The following is a 16840-nucleotide window of genomic DNA, read 5'->3' as shown; positions in this document are numbered from 1 at the left end:
CTAGTTTATCATCAGCTAAGAATTTCAATTTTTGGTGGAGCGTTGAAGTGACTGCACCAGCTGAATGGATCCAAGGCCTCCCAAGCAGACAACTATAGGCTGGATTGATATCCAGTACGAAGAAAGTGATAAGGAAACTGTGGGGACCAATCTTCATAGGCAAATTCACCTCACTGATTACAGTCCTTATAGTCCCATCAAATTCTCTTACTATAAGCTCACTCGGCTTCATTACGAGTCCTTCAACAATTAGTTTAGCAAAGGAGCTCTTAGGTATCACATTGAGGGAAGACCCAGTGTCTACCAAAACTATTGATAGGACTGTGTCCACATACTCAATAGAAATATGGAGAGCCTTGTTATGATTCCTCCCCTCGGCGGGGAGCTCTTCATCACTGAAACCCAAGCTTAAGCTAGTAGCGATATTGTTAACTACTCCTTCAAATTGACAAACAGAGATCTCTTGCGGTACGTGAGTTGTCCTCAGAAATTTTACCAAAGCATCCCTATGGGCCTCCGACCACATTAATAAAGACAACATTGAGATCTTCGAGGGTGTCTGGTTAAGCTGATCAACTACTCGATAATCGTTCTTCTTGATAATGCGTAGGAACTCGTCTACTTCATTGGAAGGTGCAGGGTCTTGTCTTTGCTAAACGCCATCAATTTGTTTGCCTTTGTCTGAAGTTGAAGGATTGATAGTTCCAATTGGAGTGGGTGTCGGCACAAATATCCTTCCACTTCTCGTGATTCCTCTAGTGTCGGTGATATTGATCATTGGATCACTAGACTTTAATGGTTTTTCTTGAATCTTCTGACCATGAATGTAGACTGAGGTGTCATACATCCATGGGACTGCCTTGGTGTCAACATATGGGAATGATGTAGGAACCGTTATTATGATCGGAGTAACAGGATTTGTCGATAGAGTTAACTGAGAGAAGTCATATGGAATTTGCAGAGGAGGGACTTCGTCGTATGGTATCTCGAGGCTAGACACATCTTCCTTTATGGACGGGCAGTCTACCACCAAGATCCCTTTGTCCATTAATTGTTGTATGATAGACTTCAATGTTCTACATTGTTACGGGTTAATCAGACAGTGTTCACAGTCATTACTACAGATGGGAAAGGCATTATCCCTCATTAAAGCATTCTTGATCTCGACGAGTGATGTTTTTAACTCGTCCACGCATGACATCAATCTCCTTCCATTGTCAGCTTCCATCATATTCACGGATGCATTGTTGTGAGGGGGAATCAGGTTATTATTTACATTCGGCCTCTTGGGGGAAAACATGATTGCCTTAGAATCAATAAGATCTTGAACCTTGTAATTTAATGCTTTACAATTCTCGATTAAATGCCCAGGAGCGCCAGAATGAAATTCACAACGGGCATTTGCATCATAACCAGGAGGAAGAACCGCTGGTGGGGGTCCTAACTCCCTTAGTTGTACAAGTGATACCCTCAATAAATATGGTAGAATGTGTCTATAAGGCATGGGAACTGTGTCAAATATTCTCTCGGGCCTTCGCATCCTTTGTTGTTATTATTGTTGTTGTTGATAGTGTGGTTGCTGACGTTACGGTTGTTATTGATACCATTGTTGTTGTTGAGTTTGAACAGGAATTGCAAATGGTTGTTGTTGACTTGGTTGGACGGGAGCTATGGAGGCTACTTGTGGATAAGTGAGATTTCTTGTTCGAATGATTGAGGAGGCATTGTTCTCGCCTTCTCGTTTCTTACCATAGGGAACAAAAGGTTTCTTCGATACACTAGAAGTACTGGAAGAGTTCTGGATCTTTCCCATTTTAATCATATTTTCTATTCTTTTACCGGCTAAGACTAGGTCGGAAAAGCCCGAAGAGGTGCTCCCTACCATTCTATCAAGGTATGGACCTTGCAGGTTTCCCATAAACATGTCTACCAGTTCTCTTTCTAGCAATGGGGGTTGTACCCTAGCAGCTAATTCCCTCCACCGCTGGGCATACTCTTTGAAGGACTCCTCAGACCTCTGAGTCAGATTTTGCAACTGCGTGCGATTAGGTGCCATATCAGTGTTGTACTAATAGTGCTTGAGGAATGCCTCAGCCATTTCCCTCCATGTGTGAATCTGGTTGCCCTCAAGTTTCATGTACCAATCCAAAGATGCCCTACTGAGGGAATCCTGGAAAAAATGCATTAAAAGTTGATCATCGCTGGAATAGGCAGCCATCTTTCGGTAGTATGCCCTAATGTGCGTCCTAGGGTCGCTATTTCCCTTATATTTTTCAAAGTCCGGAACTTTGAACTTGGCCAGAATGATGACCCCAGGTACCAAGCACATTTCTGCCGCATCAAGGCCCAAAACATCAGTGCTCCCCATTGCCTTGAGCTTTTCCTTAATAGCCTTCACCTTCCTCTCCACCTCGTTGGTTGCTGAACCGAAGGCGTCATCCTGAGAAGCATCCCTTAGGCTGAAGAATGCATTGTGTTGGTCGTCTGTCTCAAAAACATAAGGACGAGGATTGTCGTTTGGAACACCGCCGGGTGCATTAATGTTAATTGGAGGATCAAATTGAGGAACTGGAGTCAGAGTCTCGATCGTTGGAGGGGTAGGAGGATTGGTAGTACTGGAACGTTGGTTCATTTCTTCTTGCATTTTTGCCATAACCTCTTGGCCTCTTGCGACTACTTGAATAGTCTCCATGAACTGCCGCATTTGGGACCGCATTTGGGATACTTCTTCCTGAAGGACAACTTTGTTCTCTTGAAGTTGCTCCATGACAGCTTGTCGACGTCCTCGTGTATCGTACCGAAAAGTCAGCTTTGGAGAGTGGTTCTGGTCAGAAAAAAGGGTGGATGGATGAGTTTTTTTTATGTTTTTGTGTTTCGAAAGATGCAGATGATGCATGAATTTTTTGTGTTAAAGCAAAGCTCTTTTTAGTTATTCATGTTTATTCATTGCAAAAACTACTTGACGATTCACGTTCACAATCATAAATAAAGGAAAACACAATAGAGAAAAATCACAACTTTCATTCATCCTTTGAAGGGAAAATAGACTGCAATACATAGAAGTTGCAAAATACAAGTAATGGAAGCAAATAAACCAACTAGATATCCACCCTAAAAGTGACCCCTTGAGACTTGCGGAGAGCCTCAATGTCGGTGATGAGTTCGGCCATTGTTCTTTTGCAGAACTTGACGAAATGGTAGACCTCTTTGGGGGTATTATCTAGGAACATGATCATAACTTCCTCCTTCAACTTGTCGGGAAAGTCTTGAAGGGCATAGTTAGTTAATACCGTCATGTTGGTGTACTTGTCCCTCAATTCTTTGTAAAGGGCTTGGAGATTATGGATGATTTCGTCCCTTTGAGCAATGGCAGCTTCGAATCCATGGCAACGCTCCTCCCAATGTTTGCATTTGTTTTGCAATTCTACATAGGTTTGGTCATAGATTCCCCTCTTCAAGTTCTTGATTTGCTCGCAAGCTCATCCAAGGTTGAACTGCTTGTAGCGGGGTATTCGTTACCTTTAGTTTTTTTGACTAAATCAAAAGGTAAATCATACAATTCGAGTCGCCATCGCACTTCTATTTATCCAAAGGAAAGGTTAGAAAGCAAACAAAAACTGAGAAGTTTTATCAAATCAAAAACTAATAAAAATGTCAGAGATCTGGGTAAGGGGGTTGGTTATGCAATGGGAAGGTTTTAAGCACCAAAAACATCCTTAGTACTCTAAGGGAACCCTTCTCACTAATGTTGTAAGGTAGGTTGGTTTTTGTGAAAAATATTTGTGCAAACATGATTGAGGGATGAGAAAAGAATGTACAAATTATTTACAATTTTGTGTTTGAATGGATAAACCCATTGCCTACGTACCATCTTAAAAAAGATTAGGATCAAAACCTCGTAGTTCGGGGTAAAAATCTCAAAAGAAGTTGGTGAATTGATTGGTCCAAAAGCCTTAGGGTCTTTTGTTATCAAAGGGAGAAAACTCAACCTAAAACCACAAATCCACCATGTGAGGAGAGCTTCAACATGCTAGTGAGGGGTTAATCCTATAATAAGCATGGAAGTCTTATAGTCCATCACTAAGGATATAGGTGAGTATTATATCAACCTCTAGGATAACTCAAACCTAATAGCTAATGTTTATGAAAAAACTTTGGCAAAAGTGGCCATTGAAACCACAAAAACAATTGAGTGTGTTGTATTTACCAATGAAGAGTATTCACAAAGTATGGTCAAAGTTGACTTAAAGGTTCAATTCAAAATGAGTGTTATGAAAAGAAGTTTGAAAATCAAAAGCATAATGCTTAGGTTTCTAATTTTGAAAACAAATGTTAATGTTTGCACAAAAGTTTGGCTTGGGTTAGAGTGGAGGGAAGAAGAAGAATGGCTAAGTCCTAAACATACAAAGATGAAGGGAAAGAAATAAAACCACAATGGAGTTCCCTTCTTGAGATCATAGTGATGATCCAAGTAGCTCCCATCCTTTGGAATAGCAAACAATAAGCAAATGACTCAATCAATCAAGTACACAATTAAACGAGCTCATAGGAATCTTCCAATGGCTTTTGTATCTCTCACTTTGGATGCTCATGACAATGGTTCTTCTACTTGGCAAGTTTGGGTCCCTAGCACACAAGAGCACACAAATCAAAAAGTTCCACAATACAAATAAAGAATGGACAAGAGGGAGTTTAGAATTTGGTCCTTTCAATGTTCATCTTCAAGCTTTAAGCATTCTAAAGGCATGAGGCCTAGTTGCTCTTTGACATTTTAGCACTCTAAAGACATGAGGCCTAGTTTCTCTTCAAACTCCATTAGCATAGGTAAGATCCTAAAGTCTAAGTCCTTTGTCCATTTGCATTGGGTTCACACAATCAAAACAAAACAAGCACAATAGTATATACACAATAATGTGCTCAAGTGAGCAAAAGGCAAATTGTATTAACATAAACATGAGCTCAAGTGAGCAAAGGGCAAAAGCAAATGAATTAATGTACAAAAAATTAAATTGCATAAAAGTAAATTGCAAGAATTAAAGACTTGAATTAAAAGTTAGTGTTAATAGTCAATGTTAGTGTGCCATAAGGCAATTTAGCGCTATGTTAAGCAATCGTAAGTGGACTAATGTAGTAGTCACACCTATCTGAGGCCGGTCAATAAAACTATAGGCAACAAACACAAGTTAGAGACCATGACTAGTAAGCCAAGATCCTACAACTTGCCATGCCAAAAGAAAAGAAGAATGATCTTGTATTGATTTAGGTTTTTTGCTTGACCAAGAAGCAACCTATCCTCAATGCAAAGCCATTCACTTGATCTATGATCAAGATGAATTAGATTTGAATCAAGGAAGGTTAAGCCTCCCATATGTCAAGGCTAACCACCAATCTTTAACTCACTGATCAAAAAGAAAAAAGAAGAAGAAGAATAAGAATGTACATGAATTGAAATTCAAATGAGATAAGCAAAATATATTGACCAAAGATGAATGGAATCAAGGTCAAACAATAGTAAACAGAAGCAAAATGAAATTTAGAAGTCAAGAAACAAATAAAATATTTTTGGTATTTTTGAAAATTAAAATAATACTTGAATTAAAATAATCAAACAAAGGTCAAACTTCAAATCCATTTCAAATCAACTTGGAAAAGTCCAAATGGATCATCCTAAGTTCAACAAGGTCAAACAAAGTTTGACAAAAATTTTCAGCATTTTTGGAAACCAGAAACTATTTTTAAACAATTAAAAATGAATAAAAAATAACCTAATTGAACTAAAATCTCAAATCAATTAATAAATTGATGAGAATATTTTTCATAGATCCATCATCATTCAAAGAGGTTAAGAAAATATTTTTGTATTTTTTGAATATTGGAAACTATTTAAAATGAATTAAAAATAACCAGAAAAGAGAAAATTCACAAAAAATATCAAATGACAAAATAAAAAATATTAAAAATCATTTTCAGAAACTAGAATTAAAAAGGAAAATAATGCAATTGGTCCCATATTTTTTGGATTTAAAATGAAAGACATATGGATTTTTGAAATAAAATGAAATAAAGAAAATAAAATGGATATATCAGAAAATAGAAAAATTCCTGGTGCGTTGGATCAACCTCATTAATTGAGGTGGCACATCCAAGGGAGGAGAGATGTGCGCGCACGATGGTCCCAGGTCAAATGAGAAACACAAACAATTAAAAAAAGTCATAAGATCTAAGCGCTGAGATTCAATCTGGAAATGGAATCACATGGTCCAGATTTAAACTGGCAAACGGACGGTGGTGTACACCACCGTCTTCTCCGGCGAGTGCATGAACTCCGACTAGAGTTGCAGGTCCAAAAATCTTAACAAAAATGGGTGATCCTCGTATCATTGGAAAGCTGGGGTGATGTACATCACCCCTGTGCCATTGGTTTTCACTCTAGATCCTCATAGAAAGAGAAATCAGAGATGGAAAATAATGGAGTTTAAACTGAACTTGATGGATTTACAAAATTAAGCACACCAATCGATTGCCTCTTATGAGAGGACTTCAGAGGAGCCAATAAACACAAGAAATGAGCCAGAATCAGTGGGTTTTGAATTGAAAAAGTTTGGATAACAACCTTTGAAGTGCAGCTCTATGAAGCATGATCTCTTCCAACTCTTGATTACAGTGTGTTCTTGAGATGGAGATAGAGCAAGGCTAAGGAATTAGAGTCCAATAATCAACCAAGGAAGTTGAAAATTGGATCTGAAAAATTAAAGAGAAATTGCAAAATTCCTTTGGTGAGGCTTGGGGATTCACTTCTGCAGCATATAAGGCGCCTTAAGTTTGATTATGAATGAAGCTGAGCAGGCTTATTTATAGTGAAAGCTGATGCAAGGCATGTAAAATTCATGTGCATGTATGATGAGGGCCTCCATGCATGGGCATGTACAGGCGCATGGAGGGCCCAAATGCAATTGATTTGGCATGCTGAAATTTGATTGAGCTGAAATTGACGTGTACATGTAATTGAATTGGAGTGTGCATGAAGTTTTAACAATGTTTCCAAAAATGCACATGAATCTTCTCCTCTTTGAAAATACCTTTTACCAAATTGAAACATGGCCTTGTGGGTAATGGTTGGAAAGGTCTTGACATGAGGAACAATTGTTATGTTGAACAAAAATCCATTTGGAGTTGGGAAGTTAATGAAAACTGGTCATAAAGTTCAAGGTGCAAAACATGTGCATGAGAATTTTGCCAAAATGGACTAACTTCAAGCCCTTCTGTTTCAATGATGCAAGCTCCAAATGACAAAACCTTCAACATCAAAGTTGTAGATATTTTCAAGATATCAAGTTGGACTTAAATTTTGCATCATTTGGATTTTTGATGAGAAAGTTATGGGCACTTGAAGTTGGACTTTTTCACATTTCAATGCCTTTGGTCCAAAGTGACCTATAATGTTTTGCATTATCAAATGTGTTTCTTTTAGGATTATGAAAATTTGTTCAACATAACAAATGAATTAGACATCTTAAGATTTCCAATGCATTTGATCCCACCTCAAAATTATGAAAAATGAAGGAGTTAGGTCCTTGGGAAGCTGACCCAAAATTAGGGTTTCAGTCAAAATGACCTATAATGTTTTGAAATGGATGATGATCTTCCAAGATTCAAATCAATTTTTATGAACATGAAATTTGTTCATATGGTTCTTAAGAACATTGTTTCTCTTGGGGTCATCATCATTTGACAAACACATCAAAAGTTAGGTCTCAGTAGATTTCAAAATAGTCAGATAAATTGACTGATCAACTTCTCAAGTCCAAACTTCAAATCTTGAAGAATTGATGATTGAGGTCACTCAAATAGGATCATATATGCATGAAATGATGAATTAAAGAACTTACCTTGATTATATTTGATCATGGGTTGAGGTTGCTTCATGGGCAAGGCACAATTGATGCACATATGAATTAGGGTTTCCTTGGGAAACAATCCTCAAGCCCTTTTGTTTATCTTGATCAAATTGACAAATTGAGATACTTGGGAGGCATATATGATGAATGAGAGATTTTTGAACCATTGTCATGCTTGCTTTCAACTTCATCTGGCCATTCTTTGAGCATAGGGGCCTCCTAAGAGCCTTAGATCTTTTGATTGCTCAAGCTACAAAACAACAGATGTTAGTGACATATTTTTGTGCTTTTGGTTAGTAAACACAATGAGAAAAGCAATAATATACAATTCAAGCATGCTTGATGGTCTCAAACCAACTTACACAAGTCCCAACCCAAGGGTAAGGAGCCAAGATGCTATGATCCTTGAGGCAAATGCAATGTGCAATGATATGATTCCATGAGGGATCTTAGGGTCAAAATTAGGGTCTTACATTGCTCACGCATGAAGCTTCGGTGAATCTTTTCTTTCTCTAGTTGCTCCTTGGCTAGAAAGTCCTTATACTCTTTTAGAGTGGTCCTTAGTTCGAGAATCTAGGCCTCGTAATCTTCCCTCACTTCTTTCTTCATGGCATTAGACCTCTCGATAGTATTTTCAAGGTCCTTGATGATTCGGGACGCTCAATCTAACTCTTCGTTGCAGAAGTCTAGCTCAGAATTAGCTCCTTGTAAAGCTCCACCAACCCAAACTTCTTGTCCCTCGGCTAATCAGAGCCTTTTCTTACTATCTTCAAATTTTTCACAGACTTGCTTACCCTTATCCTCCAAGACGTGGTTACGTTCCTTGGCACGATTCTGTTGGACTCGTAGTTGCGTGTTTTCCAAATCGAGCTCTTTGATTTGGCTGGTAAGTTTGTCCATGTCCTCTTGTAGGATAGGCTCAGGCTCAGGCATCAACGAGAATGAAGAAGGATAAAAAAGAAAAGGCATCTTAACAATCTTAGCCCTCTCTTTTACCCACACATAGTAGGTTTCCTTGGCTAGGATGTTTTTCTTACCCCATTCATGGTCAATACGGATTATGCTTGTCCAAGCTTTTCTCACTCTTTTCACGTTTGAATCAAGTGGATCCACGATATTGATGACAAATGGAATGAAATCTCTTTCCTCAGGGGGATTCCTCATGGCGTACCCTAGTTGTCTCTTAAGTATAGCAGGGTTGTAGTTGATGCAACCTTGCGTTCCTAATAAGGGTACATTAGAGAACTCTCCACATCTTGCGATGACGTCCTTTGTATCCCATTCCCTCTTGTACCATAGAATTGAGTTGGCAGAGAGAGATGCGAATTTTTGCGGCCATGTCAGTTTGTTTTCGGCGAAGGGTCCACTTTGAGGCATGTGGGCCCTCATCCAAAGATGTAGCATAGGAGCGCAACAGAGGAAAGTACCTCCCTTCTTCTCATGCCTTGTATGGAAGGTATGGTAGAAATCGGCAAGTAAAAAAGGCACCGGATTCTTTGTTAAAAAGACTTCAACTGCTAACTGATCCACGAACTTGTCCATATTTGGAAAGAGGACAATTCCATGAATCAAAAGTGCCAAAGTTGCACTACAAAAGTCGGGTCTTCCTTTTTTAATCATTTCCCAAGCATGGGCTTCTAGGAACTTTTGAGTTAAACCTTTGATGGATCCTTTAACGCCCCAATTATCCACTAGCTTGTTGGCGTTGATACCCAAGGTGAGTGAGAGCTCGGTCAAACAGAAGCCTTCTTCCAACTTTGGGAAAGGGTTATATTCTTTGATTGGTTGATTGAGGAGTCTCTAGAGGTCTTCCAAGGTTGGAGAGATTTGGAAGTCGGGGAAAGTGAAGCATCTTAAAGGGACGTCATAGTATTGGGATATTGTAGTGATAACACCATAGTCAACCTTCTCGGTTAGAAGATCTACGATGTTCCCAAAATTGGCTCTAAACTTGTTGTCTTTGAGATATACGACCTTTGAACAGAGGACCTTTAATGAACTGATGTCGGGACTCTTGAAGCGGAAAGTAGAAGTGCTTTTCCTTGTGTTTACTGTGGAAATTGGTAAACAATCGTTGGTCCTCCCTAAGCCTAAAACTAAGGGTTACTTGCAGGATCGACCAGTTGATCCTAAGACATGTGCTAATGTAACTGGGTAACTCGTTCAATTCGACGGACTATTAACTTTGTGAGAAATGGCTTCTGACAAAATATTGAACAAGCAAAGGTTTTTCCACACGAAATGATGATGCTATAAACTATGGGTGACTCGGGACCGACAATACTATAACATTCAAAAGACATACACAACGAAAATGCTTTTGGTGAATTCTATTATCGTAATAGAATTAGTGTTGACGATGTAGACGACAACAAAAAAGGACAATTCAAACGTAAACGAAATTAAAACAAAGTGTTCAACGGGAACAATTGAAAAATAAGGAAATTGCATTGAAGTAAATATGGTGATTCACGTACATAGCACTCTTGAAAACTCTTGCTTCCTCACGCTGGGAATGTGAAGTTTTTTACAAGTGATTTTGGTACAAAGTGAACACCCCGGAGTCCTCTGTTGGATCCCCTATTTATAATGAACTAAAGAGACTGTCTATAGGCAAAACTACTCCAAAAATAATTGTCTGTAGACAGACATCGTGCTACACGATCTAAAAACTGCTCCATATCTTTGGCGCTGGTTCTCCTTGTAACTGCTAGTCATTTTGAATTTCAAACTTATCCCGCTCAGGCACTTATGTCGACACCATCCCCTATGTGTACGATACGATCAAGAACTTCTTAAGTACCAATCTCGGGTTTAGTCGACATAATGGATTTTGACCCAACTTGCTTCTTCCGTCGATTTCCTCTTCTGGTAACTTGTGGTTTTCCCAGCTCTTGCCTATCTTGGACTCAGTTTTTATTTCAAACATCCCCTTGGTGAGGTATAATCCCTAAATCCATAAGGCGCTTTCATTAATTACGCCTTCAACATGCCTTACTAATTTCTTGTGGTAACAAAATGCCCTCAGAGATGCCATTTTTGAATGTCGACTTTTTATGAGATAATGGCATCTTTGAGATGTTGAATTGCTCTTTACCGTTTCCACTTCTACTTGGTGGTACAATTGTTTGTCCCACGCTGCTGACGTCATCTAATCATGACAAACATCTCCTTTTTCTCTCGAGACTCACGAAATCACGTCTCCATCACTTCACGTCTTTATGACGGAAACGTGTCTCCACCCACGACTGTCCCTTCGCCTCCACGTGTCTGCAGATGTGGGAACATGGGTACATGTATCAGAAAAAAGAAAATTAAACGTCCATTTTTCCTTTTCCTAGGGTTTGAACTCTTATAAAATCCTTGTTTCTTCTTCTTCTTTCCTTTTTTCGCTCTTCATCCTTTCCCTCTGCTTCAGTAAACGAAAACGAACAAAACTCCTTTCTTCTTCAAACCTTCAACTTCTTCCATGGCCAGCTCAAGCAAAAATAAAACACTTCCCCCCGCTGCGAAGCTCACGCAACTACTCACCATTGATGGCAAGGAATATGTTCTTGAACCTCCTTTCGCTGAAGAAAAAGCCAAAATCTGGTGTTCTCAGGTATTAATCCCTTTCTCCCTATCTGACAAACCTCTAGCATTCTTAGGTCCACACCCAGAGAATCGTCAACCTGAGTTAACTAGGAAAAATTCCTTTTTTCCTACCAGTCATCTTTCTGAACCACTAGTTTCTTCTCAAAAAACTTTCTCCCTCCATTATGTCGAAAGGAACTTTAGAACTGCTCCTCCCAAGAACTGTCCTAAGTTTTGCGCTTGGATGGGTCGTTTAGAGCAGAGAAAATCGACCACTAGAAACGAATAGGTATATATACCCTTTTGCAGATTTCCCGTTGTGGCCCTCCTCAATCCTGTGGCATGTTGTTGGCTGCTCTCCAATTTTGGGAAAGTTTGACCAACTCCTTTCATACAAAGTGTGGCATGATTACACCGACGCTTTTAGATATTGCTGCCATTACAGGCCTAAAACTGACCGGCAAAGTCTTCGACTGCGAAGTCGTAGCACCAATCTCTCTAAGATTTGACGTTGGTAATTCTCCCAAACCGACATACAATAATTTCATTGATCATCATGCTACATATTCAGGCCCTGTGACCACTGAAGAACATGTAGCTTTTCTAACTCTTTGGCTGTCTTGCTTTGTGTTCTGCTATAGATCAATGCAGATAGCTAAACACTTTTCTCTCCTGGCAACTCAGCTACACCAAGAGCGTGACATTGCTCTTGGTCAATTAATACTGACCTCTCTTTACGATTCTTTAACTGAGGTCGTCTGCCAAATCAAACTCCTTGACCCTGAGAACTCAAAAAAGAAAAATGTCTTGGCTCATGGTCCCTTCTGGTTCCTACAATTGTGGCTCAACGCCACTTTTTCTAAAGATATAACGTCTCATGGGATGAGAAGGGTCGCGTGTCCCCTAGAAGAGCAACACCTTCTTTGGAAGCGACTGATCCCTCTGACCCCCATCGACAAGTACCTTTACGCCCTTCATTTCGGAAACATCAGATTCCCTCCTTTGCCATCTATCCCATTGGCTTTGGCCTTAGGCTTTTCAATTCCAGATTGGTATTATTGTCCCTTTTCAAACGTGCAAAATGCTTATAAGAAAAAGGCAGACAAAGTGGTACCGACGAAGCATTATCTGCCCAACTACTCAGGGCCACTTCATATTGATCCTCAATATATTAGAGTGTGCGATACCACACAAATTGGTAACACTTTTCTGGAAAGTTGGCACCTCTTATTATTTGGATTCTGTCGCTTACTTGATTTTCCATGTTTTCTTTACAACAATCCCCATAGACCCTGTGGATCCCGCTTTTGTCGATGAACCTATCATTTCGACTGAAAAGACTCAGGTTCAAATCTGGCTGATTTGCTGTTTTCTTTTACTTTGGTATATATTCTTAACTATCATTTCCACTCTTGCAGGCTACTCCTGAGTAGTCTTCTGATGATGATGAGCAACCCATTTCCCAAGTTTTGAAAAATCCAGTTCTTCGGTATGCAACTATATGTAGCAATCTCATTCAACCCTATGATTTCTCTAAGAAAAATAATACATGGCTTCTAACCTCTTACCTATGTGCAGGGTCAACCACGTTCGACAAATCTGCCTATCCCTTCCCCTCAATCCAAGAAATCCAAAAAACATAAGTGTTCTGCTGCCAGAAGACCTGAGGTATTTCTTGTCGGCTTGTCCGATCTTTTGACTAGAATATCTGCTTATAACCTCTCTTCATGTCTTCAGGTGACTCCACAACCGACTCAACCATCTCCTCAACAATCCCACAAATCCAAAGGCCACCAGGGCCATAAAAGGAAGAAGCATGATTCTCCCTCTAAGGATGGTGAAGCAAAAAAGAAAAAACAACACAAAGTGCTCAATACAGAGGCTCCTTCTTCTCTAGACGCTGACACCATTGTGGTCGACACGTCTATCCTGAATATGGTCTCTGACCCAACTGTGGGGACTTCGAAGCCGACCAACATCCCTGCTGCTGCTATCTTGGAGGAAGGGAATCCAGACATTGTTCTCCCTACACCGACACAGGTAATCGTTTGTTTTACTATCTTTTCCCTGAATTGCTGGACTTTTCTTACCAACATCCTTTTGCTCTAAAACAGGCTGATGCTTCTGGTGAGCAACCTCACCATGTTATTGACTATACTCCCCTGTCGATGACTTCTTCTCCATCTCACCAGGCAAACTATGTCGATAATGCTGGTGAGTTCACTTACTCCCCTATCCAGACTAGTGATAGTGATTCTGGTTCAATCACTAGCCATGCTACGCACACAGATTCCAATTCGACTAGTTCTGGCTCTAGTCTTTCTTCAGCTTCCTTGACTTTGCAGGATTCAAGGGGACAAGGAAATGCTGGCATCACAAAAATCCAGCCTCCTCAAACTGCGCCTCTACCAACTACTTTCCCTTCATCTTTCCAAGCGCTGGCAATAAAGCCTTCTGCTCTAGAAGCAATTGCTAGGCTTCGTAGCCTAGTGAGATCACGTGATGCTTCTTAAGATTCTGAGCAGTTACACCAACTCCATTGTGAGAAGATGGGTCCTGAAGCGACAAAGGTCAAAGCCTTGATGGACATGGTTCGTTTCTACGCCTTGAATCCGGATCTATCTGATGTGCTTCTGAGTGAACCTGTCGTCGGCCCAGAACTCTTGCATGTACTTGCCCAACTCAAGGAGCTTCACCTTTTTGAGTATGCTAAGTGTGTGATGGCCACATTTGAAAAACTTCTGGTTCTCATGCTGCGTCATATCAACAACGTTAGGGAAAATGAACACCAGATTGAAACTATAGAGGCCTTTGTGAAGGAGAAATGGGAACTGGTGATGAAAGATGATGGAGAAGTCACCAAACTGCTGGGAATGATTGAGGAGAAGAAGAAGGAATTGGCCCCTAAACAAACAAGAGCTGCTGAGATACGCCTCCAAATTGATGATCTTCGGCGTCAAATTTCTGCTCTAGACAGTGAATTAGGGTCAATTACTGAGGAAGAATCCCGTATTGTCGACAAGGTTGTGAAGCTAGCCCAAGATACTGTCGAGCAAACCACCACAGATGCCTTGGCCTTAGCTGAAGAACTCTCTAGAGTTGAAAAGAAACTTAAACAGCTTAGGGTCCAGGCCGACAACTTTGAACCTCAGTCTCTGCATTACAATCTTGAGCTTCAATCATTTCAGTCTAGATTCGGAAAATTTTAGCCATTTTTATTTTGATGTAATATTTGAACAATGGATTTTGCCAACTTTTATGCCACTACTTTATTTCCCAGCACTGTGTATGTTTAATTTTCTGTGCTTTTGTAGCTGGTTTCAAACATAGTTTTCTCCAACCTAATTTACTCGATAGCCATTTAGCCTGTCGAAATCTTGACCTCTTGAAGGAGAGGCCTATACTTTTTTAAGTATTTTCCATTTACCCTCAAGATTCGTCTATCTGGTGCCAACTCTTCGACCTCGTAGGCGTTATTAGAAAAAACCTGCAAAACCTTAAACGATCATTCCCAATTTGGGGACCATTTTCCCAAGACTCTTTCATTTTTATCCATAGGCAAGATCACTCTCCAAACTAAATCGTTGACAACAAACATTTTGCCCTTCACCTTCTTATTGTAGGCTCTAGCGACTTTTTCTTTCTACCTTTGTAATGAATCCAAGGCTAACATTCTTTCCTCATCTAACTCGACCAGTTCGTCTGCCATCATGCTCCAATAATCTTCAGAAGGTATTTCATGTTGCCTCTGGATTCTGACTGCATGAATCTGAATCTCTACTGGTAACACTGCATCGTGCCCATATACTAGTCGAAATGGAGTTGTTCTGGTTGCTTCTTTTGGCGATGTTCGACATGCCCACAAAGCTTAATCTAACATCTTATGCCAATTTCTTGGCTTCTTGCCTACATGTTTCTTTATTAGGCTAATGATCAATTTATTGGCCGCTTCGACTTGGCCATTTGCCTATGCGTAATATGGGGTAGAAGTCAATAATCTGATCCCCATCTCTTTTGTAAAATCTTGCATCTTTCGACCAGTAAAAACTGACCTTTGGTCGGTTGTAATTGTCTCTGGGATACAAAATCTGCATATGATGTGACTTTGGACAAAGTCTATCACAACCTCTTGATCCACATTTGTCAAAGCTACGACTTCGAGCCATTTTGTGAAATAGTCGATACCGACCAAAACATACATTTGTTGTTTCGACGAAGCTGGTTTTATTTCTCCAATCACATCTAATTCCCATCCTCGAAAAGGCCAGGGCTTCACAATTGTATGCAACTCGCTTGCAGGCATACGCTGTATGCCCCCATGCAATTGGCATTCCTGACAACTTTTAGCACACTCAATGCAATCTTTCAACATTGAAGGCCAATAAACTCCTGAGCGCATCAAAAGCCATTTCATCTTCAGTCCCGCTTGATGCACCCCACACGCTCCACTATGTCACTCGACACAGCCACATATGCCTCACTTTCTCCAAGGCACTTTAGCAAAACTCCTTCAGCTGTCTTTTTGAATAATTTATCATTCACCAGGACATAGCTGAGGGCCCTATATTTTACCTTTCGATCTGTCGACCCTATAGGATTACATAAATAATCGACTAACAATTTGCGCCAATCATTTTCTCCCCCGTCATCGACGATCAGAATTTCAAAATGATATCTATCTACAGCTCCTAACTTTATAATCGACAAATCTGATGGTGATAACAATGTTGCTCGTACCTTCTCTCTTACTTGAACCTCTTCTTCATTCTGGTTTTTCGACGCTTTATACACTGAAGCTTCATGCACCAAAGCGTTTGCTCTCTGATTCTCTTTCCGTGGTATATGCTGGAGGCTTACTTGCTCAAATCTCTTGAGTAGTCTGATGGTAATCACAAAATACATGATTAAATTTTCTTTGACACACCTGTACTCTTTTGATACCTGTTTAATTACTAACTCAGAGTCTCCCATAATTTCGACATTCCTTGCCCCCAATTCTAGCAGAAGTTCAAGTCCTGTGATCAAAGATTCATATTCTGCTTCATTGCTTGTGCATACTCCTTCAATTCTGTATTTGAACTCTGCTGGAATTCCATCTGGAGAAATTATGACTCCCCCCATCCCAGATCCGTTCTTATGTCTTGAACCGTCGAAGTACAATCTCCATGGCACTATGTCTACATAATTTTGAGCCATTTCGACCATTGAATGGTCGACCAGGAAATCTGCCACCACTTGCCCTTTCATCGCTTTTAAGGGCACGTACGTCAGAGAATACTCAGTTAACGCCAAAGCCCATTTACCAATTCGACTATGCAAAATTGGTTTAGACAACATGTGCTTAATAATATCAAAGTGAGAAGATGCAT

General features: G+C 40.0%; 1 protein-coding gene across 1 annotated transcript; it reads right to left on the bottom strand.

Moving 5' to 3' along the window:
- Window positions 1–15887: 15887 nt before the first annotated feature.
- Window positions 15888–16373, bottom strand: LOC127129784 (uncharacterized). Its single transcript, XM_051058908.1, has one exon. It carries the CDS (start codon window positions 16371–16373, stop codon window positions 15888–15890), a length of 486 nt encoding a protein of 161 aa, XP_050914865.1.
- Window positions 16374–16840: the final 467 nt, after the last annotated feature.

Source organism: Lathyrus oleraceus, chromosome 3, assembly GCF_024323335.1.
Source record: "Lathyrus oleraceus cultivar Zhongwan6 chromosome 3, CAAS_Psat_ZW6_1.0, whole genome shotgun sequence".
NCBI lineage: Eukaryota > Viridiplantae > Streptophyta > Magnoliopsida > Fabales > Fabaceae > Lathyrus > Lathyrus oleraceus.
This window is presented reverse-complemented; position numbering and strand designations above follow the sequence as displayed.